Source organism: Columba livia, chromosome 2 (assembly GCF_036013475.1).
Source record: "Columba livia isolate bColLiv1 breed racing homer chromosome 2, bColLiv1.pat.W.v2, whole genome shotgun sequence".
NCBI lineage: Eukaryota > Metazoa > Chordata > Aves > Columbiformes > Columbidae > Columba > Columba livia.
The window spans coordinates 140552679-140570618 of record NC_088603.1 but is presented as its reverse complement, the minus strand read 5'-3'; the positions used below and the strand labels follow the sequence as shown (position 1 = coordinate 140570618).

At 42.0% G+C, this 17940-nt stretch overlaps 1 protein-coding gene across 10 annotated transcripts in view; it reads right to left on the bottom strand.

Annotated features, from left to right (window-relative positions):
• GRHL2 (grainyhead like transcription factor 2) overlaps window positions 1-17940 on the bottom strand; it is a 71011-nt gene that overhangs the window by 21504 nt on the left and 31567 nt on the right. For 8 of the 10 annotated variants that reach the window (XM_065054135.1, XM_065054131.1, XM_065054137.1 and 5 more), the window contains 4 exons: window positions 17162-17256; window positions 7294-7452; window positions 1610-1697; window positions 1383-1522 (listed from right to left, as the gene is read on the bottom strand). In XM_065054135.1, coding sequence (XP_064910207.1) covers window positions 1383-1522; window positions 1610-1697; window positions 7294-7452; window positions 17162-17256 — 482 coding nt within the window. The remainder of the gene's footprint in view (window positions 1-1382; window positions 1523-1609; window positions 1698-7293; window positions 7453-17161; window positions 17257-17940) is intronic. The other 2 variants (XM_065054133.1, XM_065054130.1) reach the window with 1 other exon arrangement.

The following is a 17940-nucleotide window of genomic DNA, read 5'->3' as shown; positions in this document are numbered from 1 at the left end:
ACACTGGAAGCCTTCACTTCTGAACCTGTGCAATGAAAATAGCTCAGGTGTATGTGTGTGAAGCTGAGGTCTGTAACTCATTCTACATTCAGGAGCTGAAAAGCGGCTACAAAATACTGTCATAATAAATCATTCTTACATTAAATAATACACAACCCAACTGAAAAGTTCAGGATAACAAGGATACCAATACTGCAACCTAGACAGCAGCAAAAGACAGGACTGAGTATTGCCTAAGTGCCAGCAGAGTGGGGTATCTTCCAGTTAGTTTAGAAAATTATTTACAGGATTACTTATACTAAGGAATGCTTCCACCTTCTCCTGTTTTGAGACAAATCCACATTCTGGTTTGAAATCCATGAGGACAGAAGGTACCCAGCACTGATACGTGAGTGGGTGTCTTTCCAATTTTGGAGAGTAAGTCAGTGACAGCTGTAATTGCAATGTCTGTGCTCCTTGTGCTTTGCTCTAACACAATCCTCACTGCTTAAAAATAAATGATGATTCCAACTCAATGTCATTTAATCTTCATTATTTTAGTATTTTGCAGCAAGACGCATACAAAATTTCCTCATCTACTATTTGTCTTTATAAACACATGCATGAAGGTCTCATTCTACTTCCTGAGATGTTAATAAATAACAGGTTCCTATTAAAAACATTGTCAGGGCTGACCTTCCAGTTCACGTTTGCAATTTCCCAGCAAGTAATAAAGTAGGTCTTAAAAGAGTAAAGTCAGCAAAGACTACCTCACACTTGGTGGTGACAGCGACTCTGTGAATTCTGCACTAAGCCAATATTGACTATTAATATTAGCACAATAGATTTTTACTTTGTAGAGTGAAAACACTTTCTTCCAAGGAATTCACAGATTTCTAGGTGATGCCACGAGGAAATGAGCAGTGGTATTTAGTGAGCCTAGTTTTGACCTCCTTAGACACAAGAGGTTGGTCTTTGCTTTCCATTGTCACAGAGAGGGGGATCTCTGCTACCACAAGGTGGCATTTCATTTCATTTCAACAAGCCAAATAGCACATTCAAAACCAGAATGTGTCTCTCAGTCACAAATCAACCTTCTACTTCAAAATTCTTGACAATTTGTTCCATTCTTTCTTACTAGCAAAAGAATGGCAAAACTGTAACTAACACAAATTAATCAGTTATTAATGAAGTATAAACTCCCTTTTCACACACAAAACTCAGAAAGACACTTGTCTCTTGTAAGGTCTTTGTTAAGTGACTCACCAAGAGATGCATTTACCAAAACCAGAGCTGAAACAAGTGGCCCCCAGGAAGAGTGATTTATTTCCCTAAGAGCTGCCTTGGAGCGCAGGTAGCTGGACAGCAGGTGGGCACTGGCCTGTCCCATTAGCATGTCCTACCTGTCCCGTTCTTTGTAGGTTTCCAAAGTGAACATCTGGAATGAAGAGAACTGGCTGAGAATCCAGGTCAGCCATTGTTTTGAAGAAGGTGATATCGCTCTTTTTTTGCAGAGGAAGTGCACTCAACTTCCCTTCAGCTGCTGGGAGGATCACAAAGCAACACAGTTGTGAGACGAGGCATGTTAAGCTTGACTTAACCCCAAACCAGAAAAGCCCACATTACTCACAGTTATTACACGAGGCTTGGGATGCCTGGCCTTTGCCTTTCTTCCTGTTCTGCTTCCTCTCTTCATCTCGGATTTTCCTTTCTGCTCCCTGATGGAAAAAAAAAAAAAAAGACAACTAACAATAATCCAAAAAGGAACCACTGCGAGCATCGTCCCCTGTGAACTACAGCGATGGACACATGAGAAATGCTGAAACCGAGACTGGTTATCCCATTACAGATATATCTGTCCAAGTTGTTGGGGAATGTGGAGGGGCAGCCAGTTCTGTATCAATCACCTGTGCCCAAAACTCAGGCTGGCACACCCAACAGCCCCAGAGCTGAAGCCAGCAAGAGGAAAGCATCCACATGCTGGCTTGGAGGAGATAGGACAGCCAGCTTGGGCAGCGTGCAGGCCATAGCAAGGGCTGTTGTCACCACAACCAGTAAAAAGGGCAACCCAAGCCCAGCGCCTCTGCGAAGGATGGAGCGCTCAGGCCAAAAGCTTTGTGTAGGTTCTGACGTAAAACACGTGCAAGATTTCTATCGTCTGTGCCAAGCTCTTCCCCAAACTCTCCTCCACCCACCTCATCTGGGGGTGGCATTGCTCCACTGTGGCCAGCTCTGTAGAGGTCTTTAAGATTTGGCAGTGCAAGAAGGCTACACTAGCAGCTTGTCAACAATGCAAGGGCTCTTACAGAAAAATACAGGCATTTCAAACACAGAGAAGCCCTCCAGAAACTGGAAAGCAGTGTAGCACTGCCTTATTAGGCCCCAGGAACTCCTGGGAAGTTGCTGGCTTCTGTTATGTAAACACACTCTCAACAAGTTTAGAAAATAAAACTAAAAGAAAAAAATAAAGCTGCAACACCTCCTTTGAAGTTCTCCTAATTCACTCTATAAATATGAAAATAGTCATGCTGTGGAGGGTATTAAAGATCCATATGCTCACAGACAGTCAGCATTCAAAATTAAAGGTTTTTTTCCAAATTAAAATTAGAAGTTTCTTTAAAAGAAAGGGGAGAAGGGGAAGGAAGTGAGGAAAGCCAAAAATATCCACTCAAGATGGCAAAATATGAGCCAATGAACCGAACTTGAAAAGAAGACAAGGAAAGATGTACTCCTGGCTGTGATCTATCAATAAATTTCCTGAGACTGACAGAACTGGAGGAATAAACAGCTCTTTAAAAAACATGCAGGTGTCTGATGGAAACATCACCTCCAGACCAAGGTCCCAGTCTGGTTGTCACTGACCTCAACCACAGAAGCCAAGGAATTCAAAGTCATCCCTTTATCAAAATTGTTTCTAGGGGTACATTTGTATCTTCAAAGGCCACCCATTTTTTGGCAGAATGGAGGACAAATATGCCTCAGAGGCACTGCCCTGCATAGGCACATCCCTGCAGCCCTGTGCTGCACAGAGCAGCTCTGCCAGGTGGCCACAGCCCTACCTGCCCCTCAGTGCTGCCGTTCTGCTGCTCCCAGGTAGAGAGATGAACCTCAAAAGTAATTTCATTTGTGGCTTTGAGCAGGAGTTTCCTCTCAGGAAAGCAGAAACTGAGGAGGACTCGACCTTCCCTACACAATAATTAATGTATGTTTTGCCGATTTTTCTTTTATATTGTCTGCAACTATGAACTTGGTAAAGCTTCACACCTTTGTATTCACTGGTTCACAGCAAGGCCCCTGCAGGTCCCCTGGGAAGCAGGCACCTTCTGAGCAGAGCAGCCATTCCCACCCACCAGTGCTTATTTGTGCCACTTCAAAACGTGGCAACTGCAACCCCCACAAAACTACTGCCAGCCCTTCTGAGCCAGAGCATCCCCCACGGCACAGGGCAGGGCCAGCCAGGCCCACGGGATGTACATCATTGCTGTAGGTGCTGAGACAACAGACCACAATAAGATTTTTACATACCAGAGCATTTCTGCTGGACAGTGCACAGCTGAGCTATCTGACACATTTCTAATAAATCACACTTTGCATATCTCTTCAGGACAGATGAAATAGCCCTCTCAATAAGGGACTATAAATCAGGCTCTAACCAGCCAAATAATTGAAAGAGTTTTTCATTTTTTCGTTCATGTCTGGCCTTTGTATAAATGGAACGAGTACTTCTACCACTAACCATTAACAAAACACAGTCTATGAATTTCAGCTAATTCAAAATATTTTTTGCAAGTCTTCAGCTCATTGAAGCTTATGTCTTGCATTCCAGGTCCAGCCTATTGAAGCCCTTACCATCCTAAGGACCATTCCCATCACCACTGTGAAGCTCATGTGTACACCTACTTCTAGATCAACGACAAAGTGTTGCACACTTGGTAGGACAGGCCTATCTATAGACCTCAGCTTTCTTCTCTCTAAAGCTGAAGACTAAAAGGCAATTAGAGTTGCTCAATACCTGATAATAACCCATTCTCTCTATTACTATCCATACTGAAGAGGAGAGGAAATGCACATATGCCAAACAACATGCAGTTTTCCAGAGTAAGGAAAATGAGACATGCAGTTTTCCAAAGGAAGGAAAACGAGATCAATTTCTTTGATTTTTGGAACAATGTTATGATGTTTGCCAAGTCAAATGCTTCTGCTTCTTTTCAGCAAAGCTAATTACATATAAGAAAAAACATTTCTGAATCCCCAGTTCCTTCATACACACTGGCTAAAGCATCTTGTAACATATAAATATAAATAGGCCTGGTAGCAAGTTTCCCTGACAACCCACTTAAGGAATAAAAATTATATTCTCTTCTCATAATGCAGCACCAGTGATCTGCATATGATAAAAAGACTGTAAGGGCAGAGAGAATTAGCAGTGCAAAACCAAGATGTGCCCTGTAACGTTTGCTTTGAAGATTGCTTACTGGAAAATAAACATGGACAAGAGATTGGAGAATGAACAGTGAGCAAGCACACAATTACAACCTTTGTAGCCTTTATCTCCATACACATATGTCACTTAGAGCACACATGGATCTGAGTTGGTGTTGCTCTCTAGTCTATATGTAAATGAATACTAAATTTAAGCAACTGCCTGAGTAAATACTAATATATATATAAAATATGTACCACTTAGCTAAATGCAATTTTATTTCTTCAGGGATGCTCTTACCACAACAGATACGCTGTGTTTCACCTGAAGGATATTCATTTATCGGGAAACGTTTTTCTTGAAAACTGGACACTTCTACCAGTGATTTATCTAAGTTAACATACAAACACATCTACGAGTCTTAAAGAGGCACCACCACTGCAGAAAGACCATTTGTAAGAACACTGTCAGGCAGAGAAACATTTTTTTCTTCCATGTGTCAAATTAAGATATATTTCAGTACTTAGGCGGGAGGCATTTACTGTGCAGTTCCTCTAACCCAGATAATCGTAATAAATCAGGCACTTTTCTCATCAGCTTCTCTTTGGGGTTGTCAGATTGGGGCACAGCAATGCAATTCACACTTTTTAAACGTATAAAAACGATTATACATTTGCTGGGTTTTTTTAATGGCCCTGTAATAGATTTTTAAATAATCATGACAAAGAGTTGGGCAAAAATTCTTCCAGCGTCAGGGCCTTTCGCAGAGGCAGCAAACTCTGTCCGTGTCACTAGAGGGCGAGTAGTGGACTCGGCAGAAGAACGGAACCTGGGAGCCTCCATCCGCCACCACCTCAAATGCTGCCAGGGCTTGTTCAGCATCTTGGAAAGACAGGGGTGCCCAGCCCCACCATCTGCCTTCCTCTGAGCCCGACCAACCCTCCCAGTGCCGCCAGCAAGCGGGAATTCTCCAACCGTTTATTTACTTTCAAAAGCACCATCTCGAAGGGGTGTTAGTAAAGACACAGCATTAAGTGAGGGAGAAGCAGGCCTCGGTCTCTTTGCAAGTGCCAATTAGCACAAACCGCCATGTGAATTGACCTCAATAATTTTCATTCATTCAACTCATTTTCAGCCCTGCATTAAGTTAAAAAGATCTGTGTGCGTGTATGCTTGTCTACATGTGTATTATACAGATACATATGCCATTATCGATACCCTTGAGCCCTCTAGTTCCCACTTTCAATATTGTTTTGTGGTGGATAACACTTTAACTACCCCTGTGATCTTTTCTTCTACTTTGAGACAGTTTTGATTAAAAGACTCAACACCCATTTCCTGCTCTCTAGTCTCGGTATTTGAAGTACCAATTAAGCCAATAGATGCAAAGAACATGCATTATTCAAAATCTCCACCAGTTTTGTCTACAGGTCACACTTGATGAGTTTGTGCTCTGAATTTCCTTCCTTTTTTAAATAATTCAGATTTTTCTAATTGCTTTTCAAAAACAGGTAGATGAAAATGACTTGTTACTTTGATATTTACTGAGCTTTTAACATCCAGCTGTAGCTTCAAATCTCTAAATATTTGACATTCAAAGTTACAATTAAAAGCATAACATTTTGACTGCAAGAAGGCCTCAGTGCTTATATTTACATTCATCACTTCCAAAGTTTTTGCTCCACTAACACAACTGACTGATTAGCCCTCAAGATCCCGTCCTCAAGACAGCAACGAGGGAATGAACTGAAAATGGGGAAGAAGCAGCAGCACAGAGACCTGGAACAGTTGAACTCTTACCCTTCCATTAAAATGTTAATGCTACTTATTGCCTGGGGCATGGCTTTTTGCCTTTCTATTCCCACCTGTAAGACGGCAAGACTAATTTGGATAAATTTCCAAGTCACTTAAACAGATGTAGGCTCCTGAATCCCTGAACCTTGACTAGAATCCAGGCATCAGCTCCCCACCAGAAGATCTTTCCCAGCAGGGTTAAAGTCATCATCTGGCAGCTGAAACACAACCGAAACATGGTCATGCTCACATTTAAGAATCCTCAGGGAGAGAACAATTCTGAGCAACTCTTTCTACTCAGTGGTATATACAGTTGACCATGACACTGTCAGACTCATTAAGGAATGATCTATGTTTTGATGCTGAAAAATCCTACCACTTCTCACAAAGGAGTGGCAAAACCCATTGTAAAAGAACCAAATTTTGCAAAATGAGTGAGCAAAAGAGGGAAAAAAACAATAGTTACTGAACTACAAAATGGAAATGGCTAATTTATTTTTGCAGTTTATTTTTAATAAGAAAATCCTAGCAACACAAAAGGCTTGCTGGAGCTTTCAAAATAGTTTGCAATCAAGCAAGGAAGAAAAAAAAATCAGATGCATCACTGGGACTTGGTGTTTTCCACTGTATCATAAAAGAGAACTTAGCAGGCTTTTCTGAAAAGTGCATTTTTCTACAAGAGACCATTCCACAAAGTTTACATGTTACCTATCCTGGCTGTTAGAACCAGAAGGAATAACATCATCAGACACGAGCTTGCATGACCCTATGGTCAGCACTGACCTTCCAAGTAGAGATCTTTATGTTTGTGCTTTCTATGACTTTTTTGACATTCCTGTATTGTAACCTGTAACATGCTGTCCTTAAACAGTCCAACTATCACTTACAAGCTGAGGAATCAGGGCCAAAGAGGCTGCAAAACAGTAAAATAATTACATGATCATCTGTTAGATTTATGATATAGCTGGCCCAAATTCTACCATGAAACATAACTCTTCAGGGAAAGAAAAGACATTTCATTAGGTCTAAAATGCAGCAGTAATAAACCGCCTAACAAGGTTCCTTCTCTATCCATGGTAATTGTGATTTTCACTTACCTTGTCACAAAAAACCTTGATCTGGCAGTAGGCTCGGTGGATGGGTTTATTGCTGCGGTTGTTGTAGCTGTACGTATCAATCTGAATCATCAAAGGAAGCCCTTTTACTCCTTTTTGTGAGGAGAAGTCTGTGCTCAAGCAATTCACTGTGATGAAAATCTGTGTGGCAGAGAGATTATTTTTTAAATGTGGTGCAAACAACTATTAAATTTCTGGAAACACAAGACAACAAAGGGGAAATAAAAGCAGACACCCTCCCTCAAAAAAAAAACCAATTCAGCTACAATCCACATTTGGCATTTCACACATTTTTTCTCCACTTCTGTCCTAAGTCCAGCAAAGATGCTCCCATGCTGGGAAGAAAGATGAATTTTTAAAGCATCAGTGCTTCAGTTTGGATCAGGAGCTCACATATGAAGTGAATCATTTGATTGTCCCAACTTACCTCCCTTTCGGTTCACACCAGGGAGCTCAGAGTACATGAGCTATATTCTTTTTGGAAGAGCCAAACCAGAAGATGTGTCCTAGGAGCACACCTCACATGCTCCAGCTGCTAATGGTTACTCAGTCTGTGGGAACTGACTAAAGATAATCTGAGATAAAACCTCCTAAAATATGTCTCATGTGGATGTCAGGTCTTCAGCCCTGGCTTGTTTCACTCTACAAACCTGCTCTGTATGCTTGCATTATTTGTTAATATAGACATAGGAAGATCATCTTTCATAGTCCTTTCCAGACATATTTTGGTCTGGCTTGTTCTTCCAACAGCTCTTAGTTTAAGTTCAGTGTGACCAAAGAAAAGCCCTACCATTCTGCCTGCCCCCAGTTCTCTTCACACTCTCATCAGCTGTATCCCTTCCTCCATCCTATCAACAGATACTCCTCGTCTTCATTTTAAAGGTCCTTCACAATCCTTCTATAATTTCAAAAAAGTATCTCATCCTGCCTTTCAAACTGGGGAGGGAGTTCTCAAACATTTACAAAACGACTCCCTATCTCTTCTCTGAAGTCCCCTTTGCCATGTAGCATCCAGGCAACTTGATACTGTCCTCGGTTCCTGGCAAGCCCTGCGTGCCTCTGCTTCAGAAATCCCTCTCGTGCTTTCCTTCTATGCCCATTTACGTGTCAATAGCCACCAGCCACCTCCTGCCCACTAACTCCACCGGTACAGAACAAGGTGTGTCTCATCCGCCATGAGCTTGTACAACACGTGGCAGAAGGGTCCCCCATCCCCAAATCTCCTAAGGACTATTTTGATGGAAAGCAAGCTGGAACCATGAACGGAAACATCCCTGGCATCTTTCAGTCAGGATAGGGTGCATGAAACTTGAGAGATTAAACTGGATTAAAAATCCAGTTGTTTTTCCAGTGGTGAATATGTGCATTACATAGTAATTTGGGCCAATTATTTATTGACCTGACTCTACTTTTCCTCAGTTTAAAAACCAACAACAAACCAAAACTGTGAACTAAGGAACAGGACAGAGAAAGCTGCTCCAGCAGAACGAGCACACTCAGGAAGGAAGAGATCTGCAGCGGCTCTCAAACAGACCTGATGCACACCTGGCTGGGCAGAGGAGAGGCCAACAGAGCCCCGGAGGTCTGGGAGGAATCAGGAAGGGAGAGGGGAGCAAGCAGGAACCCTCCACAGTCCACAAACAGGAAAAATGAGTGACCAGAATACTAACATCCCTAAAAGAAAGGCAGCTGAGAATAAAGAAGGGCTCTGGTAGGGCTGGTGTGGGGACAGTTTACCCTAATGGTAGAAATTAACGTTACAGTTGGTTTTTTATGATGGAGCCAGAGCAGCTTGTTTGCCTGACTGAGCTAATGGCACCTCCACATTTCTGCTTCTGATGGTATCAGAGAGCTGCATTTACAAATGAAATAGTTGAACTTTAACTGCAGGGAGAGGAGGGAGGTGGGGAAGGGCCCTAGGTGAAACTCTGATTTTGAAGCAGATAGTGTTATTTCTGTTTCAAATTACAACTTGGTCTCGCCAGCTCCAAAGGTAAGTGTGGACACGGGTGCAAATGCCTTTGAAATATGATGGCGTGCATTTTCATTTGCCTTCGGACTCCTTTACAGAGTCTGGGCAATGCTTTAAAGTGTGTGTGAACACAGAGCAGTGGAATGAGGTCTGGCACAAACCAGAATCTGGTCTTGCTATATTTTAGCCCATACTTCTGCACAAGGATCTTTCAAAACTGTATGTTAAAATGTGAGAGGGCACATGCAGGCACTGCATCTACCCAGCAGCTTGTGCATCTACCACCTTTGCTGCATACTCAGCTGAGAAGTTACAAAAGACCTTGTCCCACCTTAATCACCCACATACACTGTGCGTCGTCTCTTCCACTGCCTCCAGAAACGCTGAACAGAGCAGGAGTTGCTGAGGAAGACAGACTTGATCATTTTAGGAGTCCTCATACAGCAATAACAGATTGAGCATGAATAATAGATTGGTGCTGTAAGATTCAATATCCTAGTCCTGACACTGTAATACATCAGGATCTCTCTAAGGAGCAATGACTGTACCTTCACGGGCATGAAGTGTATTATACTTTCTGCTACATCATTTAAATCTTGCAGATAGATGGCTTCAAATTAACACAGATAATTTATTTTGGGGAAAATTTTCTGTCTCCATACAATCTTCTGTTAGCACAACACTGACTCTGGATTTGGAAAACATTGGGGGTGTGCAGAGGGAGGGGGAAGAGGGCATAAGTTCTGTTACTTCAGTTGATTTTAGGAGGTTTTTTTTCTATGCATGACTGAACATTTGCACCAGTTTTATCGCCGTGGTGCAGCAAGCTGCTGCGCTGAACGGGACCGGGGGAACCCTATGGACAGTCTCCTTCTCTCTGCCCCTCCCCTGCTCAGAAACCTTCGCCTCCGAGGCAGCAGCCAAGGAATGCAGCCAGCTCTGGTTTCACCTGCCTGCCCAAGCACAGCCTGCTTTGCCCCCTGCAACCCTCATCTCTCCCTCTTTGCAGCTCATGTCCATACGCAGGTACTCCCCACTCTCAGTAAGACAAGGAGCAAAGCAACCCCACTGACCGCCAAGAAAATAGGGAAGCCCCATTCTACCTCTCTTGGAAGACACTCTGGTTTGAGAGCCTCCTTGCTCTGGTCTCTTGCATGGTAGAGTTAAGTAGAAATGACAATAGCAGGAGCAGAAATCACTGCTTTTTTCCCCCTAGGGCCCTGCCTACACATGACTTAGAACTATTTTAATGAGTGTGACTATGGTTGTACCTGAATTCATTTACAAACTTTTTTTTTCCTGTACAAACTAGATTTTAGAAACGTTCTGCTATCAGGAACAAGTTTGGGTTGTTGTTACACTGATGTCTTTTTTTTTTAATGTCAGCATATTTTAGATTAGAGCAATTAATGACAGAGTTCCACCCATCTAGTCTCCAGCTCAGGCATGCCATTGGCAATGAAAAACTAATTTGGAGAAATATTTGGTGCCTGAGAAAGTTTCAAAAGGGACCTAAGATAAGGACAACTCTTCTGTTGGTTTTAGAGCACGTCTAGAAAAAGCACTCTCTCTTTTGGGAAGGCACTCCTCCACAGTGTAGCTGTTATTATGTGAATTACTGACTGTTTGTTAAACACTGCAGCATAATTAGTGATGTACAAGACACAAACATAGTAACCTGCCTTAAGAGAAAGCAAGGCCCAGAAATGCATTTCCCCTTTTATCATTTAATTCAGCCAACACAACTCCTGCTGTGGTCTCTCAGCTTATACACTTTAAAGGTCTACAGTTACAAAACCTCAAATATAGGCCTTTTATTACTATTTACATTTCGGGCTCCCATCATTACAGAAAGAGCCAAGGGCAGAAGGGAGGGAACAGTGTATTATAGCACAAAATCAGAAAACTTAAGCAGTTTCTCTACTGAATACTTGTAGTACATAGAATTTACACCTGGGTGATGGGTCTTTACAAAACCTTGTTTTAAAGGGGTTCATCCCTCCAGACTCTTAACAACAAAGAGTTAAATGATTTTTCTCTCAAACAACTAACATCAATCCCAACATTCCTCGGATACACAGAAAGTGTGGTTTTATAGTTTCTTCTGCCAGTCGTTACCTTATAAATCCCATGCAAAGGCAAGATCTTTGTTTTATTTCAATACAAATGTCTCCAGCAAATGTTTACACTACTCTTTTGAAGCTTCCTCAACCCACACCACACCCCAGCAACTACATAAAAATGCCATTTGCCTTCAATCTCAGATGCATACTTACTGAACCATTTGTACACACAGAAATTTTAACATTATTTGCTACCACAGGTTAACGCTTCTTTGATATATACACATGCGTGTGCATGCGTGACATATATATATATAAAAATATATACATGCATGTATACACACACAGACATGGTTTATTAAACCAGTTTCCAAGTCTAATCCTACATAATTTCTGGTACTAATTTTCTCAAATAAAGTATCTTCCTCCAACCTTTAAATGTTGAAAGTAGAGAAAATATTAATTTCCTCCCTAATTAAATGAAATTTGATCTAAGTTAGGAAGGAAATTAATAATTAAGAACAAAATAATTCTTATACTAGTCAAAGCTTGTCCTAAGTATTGCTAGCAATGTTAAAGAAATCACTGATAGACTGACTGTGCTACTCTATCAGCTTGATTTTACAGTTATGCCCACTGGAATCATGCCTCACTTCAGCCCACAACATCTGAGAACCTAATCCTGCAAATCACTCATTGAAAACACTGTATTATTACTGTATGGGCTATGCCAAAACTCATTAAATAACTGGAAAGGCTCCCAGAGGCTTCAGCACGCTTTGGATTAAAGATCTACATTTCAGTTAAATATAGCAGGACAATGATTGCACGCAAGTATACACAACAGCTACATACACACAACTTCTGTACATACCAGAAAGCACGTGCCAGCACCTGCCTGAATAACATGTCCATCAGCATGTCTGTTACCATACATCCAAGTTGCAGCGCTTTGCAGAAATTAGTAATTTGTGGATACCACTGAAAAGTATTTTTTGTCTGCTTTAAGATGACATTTTTCTTTAGCAACTGTTCACTGAAGTCACACCTTTGAATTTGAGGTTAAAAAGTGTTTTCCGTAAAAATACACAATGCATGCATTTTTTCAGAGTAACGTCACCTGAACCATTTTAAATTAGCAAAGCATTAACTGAAGAGAAGAAAAACTCAAAGAATCAGCATGATTTATGACAAAGATGTTCTCCATTGACCAGGAGAGTACTGGTTCTTAACTCTCTTTCCTGCAAACTAACTTCTGTCAGCAACCAGATTGCAAGCAGGCAGATGCATGTCTATCAAAAATGAAGCTGAGCTCTCTGTTCAAATGCCTTCACTAGAACTTTGTCAACCAGACAGCAGCAACAGCAAAGCAACTTACTACTTCCTAGCATATCATAAAAAGACTTTTAAAAGATGGTTAAAAAGTCAGCCCATTCTTGTTAATTGTTGTTTTTTTCCTCACCTTTTTTAAAAGAACTCCTTTAAAAATACCAAGCATAGCATTCAAGTTCAGTCAAAGGTAGTCAACAAATCACCTTGCCTATAAATGCTGCACATTTATATACAGAAGTAAATACAGGAGTGAAACAAGGATGGACTGTACAAAAAGCATTCTTCACTTACTACCTCTGCTTTCTTATTCCACGGTATTTTTGTCTCAAGGCAGCATAAGGAAGAGTTTGACATGGCTGTAGACCCTTCCTCTCATTTCCCTGTATCCTGTTCTGAACCACAAGCCCCACGGTGACCTCTAGACAAGGCCCCAGCAGAAAAGGACATTGTTCTAGGAAGAAGTGAGGATGTGCTCCAGGTCACAGATCTGCCCTGCCAGGAGGCCAGGGAACTGCTGTTGTCAGCCAGATACAGCAGAGGAAACACTAGCAGAGTTCTGTTTCTGACTTTGGTGCTGTTCCCTTAGTTCATGGAAAGCAATGGTGAGACTATTCCACAGCTCTACATGTTCTGTACAAGATTCCCTCTTCCATTGACTTGTTTTGCCAACCAGCAGTCAGAAGATGAGAGACTGAGCACCAGGAGCTGGAGCCAACAGCCCAGTTCCCTTCACATTACTGAAGCAACAGAGTCCTCTGCCTGTACCCTAATGCCTGTTTCTTCCACATAGGATCCAGCTGAGATGCTGCCTTACAAACCCTCAGCACACTCACTGTTAACAGGCAGATTCTGGCTGTCACATCCACACTGTTATACCCTCATCTTGCAAGCCTTCCAGGAAGAGGGCACTGCTCTGCTCAAGCTGTGGGAGGAGAAATCTGGCTTTAAATCAGCTGCCCTCCAGGTAGAGTAGAAAAGTGAGAAATCTGGTGCTCATAGATGCAGGTTCAGTCTCCCAGGAGAGAGATTTGGTTCGGTGACTTCTGCTGCTTCTGTTTGATTTTTCAAGACCACTCCCCCATGCACTTCCAACAACAGTCTGTTTTCATAGAATCATAGAATAATCTAGGTTGGAAAATACCTTTAAAATCATCAAGTCCAACCATGAACCTAACACTGCCAAGCCTGCCACTAAACCATGTCTCTAAGCACCCCATCTACATGCCTTTTCAACACCTCCAGGGATGGTGACTCAACCACTTCCCCAGGCAGCCTCTTCCAATGCTTGACAATCCTTTCCTTGAAGAAATTTTTCATAATATCCAATCTAAACCTCCCCTGGCACAACCTGAGGCCATTTCCTCTCATCCTGTAGCTTGTTACTTGGGAGAAGAGACGAACACCCCCCATGTCACAACCTCCTTTCAGGTAGCTGTAGACAGCTATAAGGTCTCCCCTCAGCCTCCTTTTCTCCAGGCTGCACAGCCCCAGCTCCTTCAGCTGCTCCTTATCAGACTTGTGCTCCAGACCCCTCATCAGCTTCATTGCCTTTCTCTTAACAATCTCCAGCACCTCAATGTCTGTGTAGTGAGGAGCCCAAAACTAAACACAGTATTCAAGGTGGGGCCTCACCAGCGCCAAGTACAGTAGGATGATCTCTTCCCTAGTCCTGCTGGCCACACTATTCCTGATACAAGCCAGCATGCTGTTGGCCTTTTTGGCCACCTGGGCACACTGCTGGCTTGTACTCAGCCAGCTGTTGACCAACACCCCAGGTTATTTTTCTGTTAGGCACCTCTCCAGCCACTCTTTCCCAAGCCTGTAGCGCTGCCTGGGGTTGCTGTGACCCAAGTGCAGGACCTCGCACTTGGCCTTGTTAAACCTCATACACTTGGTCTCAGCCCACCAATCCAGCCAGTCCAGATCCCCCTGTATGGTCTTCCTACCCTTCAGCAGATCAACACTGCCATTGAACTTGATGTTGTCTGCAAACTTACTAAGGGTGTACTTGATCCCCCCATCCAGATCATTGATAAAGAAATTAAACAGAACCGGCCCCAATACTTTATTTCTTTCCAGGCCAGTAGAGCACTTCATCACACCAAATCTCAGAGGCCCTAGAAAGAACCGCTCTGTGCCGCTCTTGTCTGACTCGGGAGAGAAAAGCCTTCATGCCTGTGAAGCTAAGTTTTAATCTTCAAATTGTGGTGAAAAGGGAAAACAACACTGAGCAGAAACAATAGAGCAAGTTTAAAGATCATCATTCAAAAAGCTTAAGAGAAAAGAGTCTCTAATTAGATCTTGAAATTCTTCATCTCTCTTGGATGAGGTAATTGCTGGAGAAAAAACAGCCTTCAGTGACATGCCTCAGAGTCCACAGCTTCCAAACACCGCAGGGGCATCCTATGGGAATCCCCAGACCCAGTGCAACTGGTTATTGCATGAGACTCTGCAACAAGAGCCAGCATGTGGGTACATGCACACGTGTGCGGGGAGGGAAGCACTTTAGTGCATGATGATAAGCTTACAGGTACAACCTGATTTATGCTTGATAGCCCAATACCAAACCACGTTATGAATCCTCCTACTTTTATAAATACCCTTTCAGTTCAAGCTCCTAAATGATCGGATATTTGATAATTAGCACCCAAAACCTATATGCATAAGCCAATTTGCATTTTAAGGACTACTTCCTGCAGAAGTACGAGTCTCTTTCTTAAATTTCATTTCTGACACTTTTTAATGCAGCAATAACAAGAGAGTCATTATTTTAAAATCTCACTGTGTGAGATTCCAGTGATCATCGCAAGAGTTGTATTTTAAATGTTCTGGCACCCAAGGCAGGAGCAATGTGAATGGTGTGAGATCAGGACAAAATGGCCAAGGACAACACCTGACATTAGTTGATGTGCTTTTCTTTCTCCTGGATCAACACGGTGTCTTGCTAAGTCTGGCTTGCAGCTGCAAATGCAAGTGTGTGAAAGAACTGCCAGCACTGGCAATGGGGACGGTAGCTGGTGGCAGGACGAGACTGCCATGCTCTAGCCCCTGTAGCACTTCTCTAAAGGTCCTTAGGAAAGTCCGTCATGTTGGAGATCCAACATGACTGTACTGTACTGTACTGTACTGGCTGTATTTGCTTGCAGAATGATCATACACACACAAGTCACCTGTGTGACTGCAGAGGACAACATACCACTGTATTGTGAAATGGAATCACATAATAGGGGAATATCTGGGGTGATGAGAATGTAATTATTACATGTTTAAATATAGTACCATGAGCAACTGGGCCAAGTACAACCCTGTTTACCAAGGCCAGCTTTTGAAAGACCTAGGCAATTTTCAGAAGTGCTCTTTTCTTTAGAGGTCTTTTCTTTTAAAATGTGCATCAGAGATTAAAATCCCCGTTACTACAAACCTCGGCACCTTCCATCAGCAAGTCAGGACAGTGGGTGTTAACACTACCACTCTGTGCTTGATGCAGTCTCTCACAGCACTCACACACCCAGTGTAATCTCTCTACTGCTCTGTTAGAAGTGCAGTGGGGAATCGTGCACGAAGAAGTCTCTGTATTTGAAAGATCCTTAGCACTATTTAAACATTGGCCATTTTGTATTCAACATGAAAACAGTTATCAATGAGTTTGCTAAGCTAAACAGTGTTTGCTGTTTATTATTTCTACATCCCCGAGAGTCCTGCATTACCCCTGCTCATTTTACAGCCTATTTCCCTTGTTTGCTTTCCAGAGGCCAACTTCTTTGTATAATTACCAGCAGCTTTTCATTTCTCCTACACTAGTCCATGCAACTGAAACACTCTGCCACCCTTTGGATAACCTTATCTGTAAGAAACTTGTTATGGTGCTCTGCTGTCCTGGTTTATAGGTCCACTGTAGCAACCTCATCCCCAAATGCAAAATGGAAAAAAGAATGCATCACTCCTCAAAAATACATTCCTTTTCAATTGAAAGGACAGTCTGTGTAACACTATAAAAATAACTGCACAAAGCATAGTCTAGCTTATAGAATATTGATTATTGGAGATGTTAATAGTGTAGAAAGGAAGCTGATAATCTAAAGAAAGAAAATATTCGTCCCATGTCCCACACTCACTTTCAAAGTACAAAAAAACCTTCAACTGTTTCTGAGGTTGGCCATATTATAAATGGAAAATCACCGAGAGACCACAAGTGAGAAACTACACTGTGAGGGCCCTGCAGGTTTTCCTCAGAACTACATCTCTATCTGCCAGTGATACAGGTGTGAACGCAATATCATCCCAACAGCTGTTACATGTCGTCTTCCCTGTTACAGGTGGCCAGAATCAGAGGTCAGTGAAAGACCACTGCTTGCCTGGCTTTGCAGAGACTGAGCTCTCTCACCTCTACCTACCCTTCTTATTATTTGTTAAAAAGGAAAAAAGTGAAACAGTGACTAAGGGTCTATGGTACTTATAAAGCAATACCATGGGTTTTCCTCACCTTTGCCTCTTCATTGACATCCCAAGTAAAGGACACAGCATTGAATGCGATTTCTTCAATATTCCCAATGGTATTAAAACTCTCCTTGTAATCAGCTGTAAGAAATAACAAACAAATTACTGATGAAAAAAGTTAAAACTTTCTCTTTTACAGTTTATGGTACATCTTTGTTTTTTCAGCTGTGTTGCCTAATGCATCAAGACTACCTCTTGTATTGTTCACATGGAGTTATTCATAGGTAAATTGCAAAGAGGTAATATACACCAGCTTGAGTCTTATGCATAGCACATCACGAGCTAATGTTCTTGCGAAATATTGCTTGCCTCTCTAAAATAAATGAGTGTGACTGTAGTAGGATTGAGTGGGTGCATTCATTAGCTTGGCCAAGGAATGGCCAAAGCAGCAAAATTAACTCAGAGCTATTGCAACTTTTATAGGGACCATTCAAACCTTGACATAAATAAGTGACATTACAGTAAATCCTAAGGAAGCTTTCTAAAAAGCTAAGAGCTATCATTGGAATAAATAATCAGAAGTGCACATCCCTTGCCCAGCCATTTCAGTTCTTCCAGGAAATACTGCACTGGATGCTGGGTCTCTATTTAAAAACAAAAAAACACCATCCATAACAAAGAACCAAAACCACAAAGGTCCTTTCTCCAAAGTGTGTATGATACTAAAATATCAAACAAACGAACAAAGTATTTTAAAATTGTCTGACTACAAAATCTGTACCCTCTTCTCACTTCTTTCCAAAGGGCTCCTAATGTTACCAATAA